We start from the raw sequence: 4,073 nt of genomic DNA, 5'->3' as shown, positions 1-4,073 counted from the left end.
GGTGGTGGGACGATTCTGACGGTGCGACGACGCGGCGGAGACACAGGTAACATTCCGCACCCTCGCCGCCATCGATTGTTGTAAATTTCTCTCTATTTGATGCGGGTAGGGTTAGGGTTTGCAGCACATATTTGTAGGCGATTTCGGTCATAGTAAAGATTAGGATTTTGGTTTGGATTTTCGTTTTCTGAGTTTCTGGAAAGGTAGGTTGCCTTATGGTAGTGCGAATTCTGTGTTTTTGCAGTGAAAATGTTGGATCCATCTGAGATACTGAATGTGAGATTTCACTACGGTGGGGAGTTCATCCGAATAGGTCCCAATCTGGATTATGTAGGAGGGGACGAAGCAATGTCAGAGATTGAGAGGGACAAACTTTCTCTTCAGGAAGTCAAAGGATTTGCTAAAGATCATTTGCCTCTGAAGGAATCAATGAAGTTCCACTTCCTTATTCCCGGTAAAGAACTAGTGGATGGTTTAGTGTGCATGGTTGATGACAATTGGTGTGTTAGAATGGCTGAGTACATTTGTGTAGGTGGAGTAGCTGATGTTTTCATCGAATACCATGGGGAGGATGACACATCTGAGAGCAGTAGTGGCAGTGATTTCGAGAATGAAATATGGGAATTGAGTGATGATGCGCCAGGTGTTGTTATCACAGCTACTGAACCTGCTGAACCTGCTGAATCAGAAACAGATGTCCTAGTTCCTGATGGTGATGGAGTGATCACCCAAGTTCTGAAGAGCCCAGTGAAGGAGGCAAAGGCTACCACTGCAAGAAAAAGGGAAAGGCCAGTGTTTTGCTACTCAGATGAAGATGATCCAAGACTAACACAACCTGACAGCTCAGACACAAATTCAGACAGTGATGTTGAGTATGTTGCACACAGTGAAGACAGTGGAGAAGATTCAGAGGTGGTTGAGCTGAGGAGGCATGCAAGGAAATTCAAGAAAAGAATGAGGTAGACAAAGAGCTGGATAGGAAAGGAAGCAACTGGACCAGTACCAATTGAGCTCATTGCCAACATGGAGGACTTGTTAAGTGAAGAAGAAGAAGACTGGAACTATGACTCTTCAGATGAGGACTACAGCTATGGAGAAGATTCAGATGGAGAGTTAGTGAAGATGAAGAGTAGATTTCCAAGATTTAAGACAGATACAGAGGTGCCTAAATTTGCATTATCCATGGTCTTTAGAAGCAAGAACCAGTTGTGCAAAGCATTGAAGAGGTATGGGTTAGTGACAAAGAGAAGCATCAAGTTTGTTAAGTCAGAAAGTGACAGAGTGAGGGCCAAGTGTGGTTGGGAAAATTGCCCATGGCTTCTATATGCAGCAAAAAGGTCTAGGACATCTAGATTTCAGATAATTACACTGAATGATGAACATCATTGTGCTCAGAACAGATGCAATAAGCTTGTAACTGCAAAGGTCATTGCTCAAAGGTATGAGCACTTCATCCTAGCAAACCCAATGTGGAAGATAGAGAGCATGAAGGCCACAGTTGTGCATGACATGTTTGCTGATGTGTCCACTTCCAAGTGCAAGCATGCCAAGGCAATAGTGATGGACAGATTGATGGCTGGCATGAAAAATGAATATACCAGGGTCTTTGATTACCAGTTAGAGCTGCTGAGGAGTAACCCTGGAAGCACAGTTGCAGTTTGTTTGGATCCAACAGATATGGAGCAAAATATTTTTCAAAGCTTCTATGTTTGCTTCAATGCAATGAAAGAAGGCTTCAAGGCAGGCTGCAGGAAAGTAATAGGCCTTGATGGGTGTTTTTTCAAAGGGGCAGTCAAGGGTGAGCTCCTATGTGCTATTGGAAGAGATGCCAACAATCAGATGTACCCATTGGCTTGGGCAGTTGTTGAGCAAGAAACAAATGCTACTTGGAAGTGGTTCATTGGCCTGTTAATAAAGGATTTGGACATCAACAACAATGGAGCTGGCTGGGTTTTTATCTCTGATCAACAGAAAGGACTAATTAATGCTATGAAAGATTTTCTTCCAGATGCTGAGCATAGAATGTGTGCCAGGCACATCTATGCAAACTGGAGGAAGAAGCACAGAGATCATGAGTGGCAGAAGAAATTTTGGGCAGTTGCAAAAGCTTCAAACAAGCAAGATTTCAATTACTACAAGGCAAAGCTTGCCCAAGAAACACCTGATGGGGTCAAGGATATGATGAAGACAGAGCCAGTACATTGGGCCAGAGCATTTTTTCCAGAGGGTTCCAATTGTGAATCTGTTGACAATAACCTCTGTGAGTCATTCAACCATGCTATAGTTGATGCAAGGTTTTATCCAGTTATCTCCATGTTGGAGAAAATAAGGAAGAAGAACTTTGTGAGAATTCAAGAGCAAAGAGAAAAAGGGGAGAAGATGACAGGAAAAATATGCCCTGGTATATTTAAGAAGCTCAAGAAATTCATTGCAAGGACACAATGGCTGGAGGTCTTGTGGAATGGAGAAGCTGGCTTTGAAGTAAAGCATATCAATGGTAGAGGAAGGCAGTACACAGTTAATCTTGACAATAGGACATGCTCCTGTGGATATTTCCAGCTGGCAGGTCTTCCATGCCATCATGCCATATGTGCAATTTACAAGTGCAAGAAGGAAATAGATGATTACATGCATCCATGCTACTCTGTTGATGTTTTCAACAAAATTTATGCACACTGTCTACAACCAGTGGAAGGTGAGGAATTGTGGCCTATCTCTACAAAGCCCAGGCCTCAAGCTCCTGGCTATGTCAGAATGCCAGGAAGGCCAAAGAAAAATGACAGGACAAGGGAAGAACATGAGAAGCCCAAGGGAAAGAAGATGAGCAAACATGGAACTGTCATCACATGTTCCATATGTGGCAAAAAAGGACATAACAAGTCTGGATGTGGTGGTAATCCAGAAAGAGGCAAGAAAAAGAATGCACATCTAACTAAGACAAGCAAGAAAAATACTCATCAGGTAAATATTGCATCTTTCTGATTGCATAATGCCATTCCTCATAATACTGTCCAGGTTTTCACCCATGTGTCTGTCAAATATTGCAGCAACCTGGATGCAGTAGCAGTCAACCATCAAGTCAGCCACAACCTGGAGTATCTGCCCAACCTGGAGGTACATCTGCACAACCTGGAGGTAGAGCTGCACAACCTGGAGGTACAACTGCACAACCTGGAGGTAGAGCTGCACAACCTGGAGGTAGAGCTGCACAACCTGGAGGTAGAGGTGCTTCAGGTTTCAAACCACCAAGGAGAACATCTGCAGATGCTGGACCATCAGCTCAAGCTGGTAGAGATGGAGGAACTAGAGCAAAGAGGGGTAGAAGGGCACCTGCCTCCTCTCATCCAAGTTACTCATTCTTCACTTGCTCTGGAAACTACTAGTCAAGCTCAAGCTCCTACTTACTGCTTTTGATCATGTTGCAATATTGCAAACCATGGCATGTAATATTGCAAACATTAGTTTAGTTTCATCAAGAATTATGTGAACTTGTTGTGGATTCTGTGGATGATATTCCTTTTGGGTATGCTACTCATGTTGTGTTGATGAACCAATGGATGAATTTGATGCTGTGCATGGTATAATATCATTGGTGTTATGTTTACATGTGAATCTGATGTTGTGCATGAATTATGCTGTGGATTTTGTGTAATATCAGTGCTATCAAATGCTAGAGATGATACAAATGATGACTGCTACAAATATGTGCACAAAGACCACATTTCCATTACTTCACCAACATTCATTACAAGAAAACATACTTAACCATTCATCATCAGCATCCTCCCAGCCACTAAACTTAACACAAGTGCCACTAAAGCTAACAGACTTAAGCATTGATCATGCTACTAAGCATTGATCATTTTACTGCATCAGCATCCTCCCAGCCACTAAACCGAAGACAAGTGCAAACATAACAAAGATAAAATTTTCATATTTAGCCTTCAATCCAGCTATTTGCGCATCTTTCTCCTTCAGCTCATCTTGCATGCCCTGGATAGTAGCTTGTTCTTCACCAGGAGCTGAATTTGCTGCAGCTCGGAGCCTCCAGACTTCATCCCGCAAATCTCTCA

General features: G+C 42.8%; 1 protein-coding gene across 1 annotated transcript; it reads left to right on the top strand.

The window, feature by feature from the left end:
• The first annotated feature begins 1,023 nt into the window (after window positions 1-1,023).
• LOC127339322 (uncharacterized) lies at window positions 1,024-3,414 on the top strand. Its single transcript, XM_051365187.1, has 2 exons — window positions 1,024-2,961; window positions 3,016-3,414. Exons 1-2 carry the CDS (start codon window positions 1,024-1,026, stop codon window positions 3,412-3,414), a joined length of 2,337 nt encoding a protein of 778 aa, XP_051221147.1.
• Window positions 3,415-4,073: the final 659 nt, after the last annotated feature.

The sequence above is a fragment of the Lolium perenne genome, chromosome 3 (assembly GCF_019359855.2).
Source record: "Lolium perenne isolate Kyuss_39 chromosome 3, Kyuss_2.0, whole genome shotgun sequence".
In the NCBI taxonomy this organism is placed as follows: Eukaryota; Viridiplantae; Streptophyta; class Magnoliopsida; order Poales; family Poaceae; genus Lolium; species Lolium perenne.
Note: the sequence above shows the minus strand (reverse complement) of the source record. Positions and strands in the feature narration are given on the sequence as shown.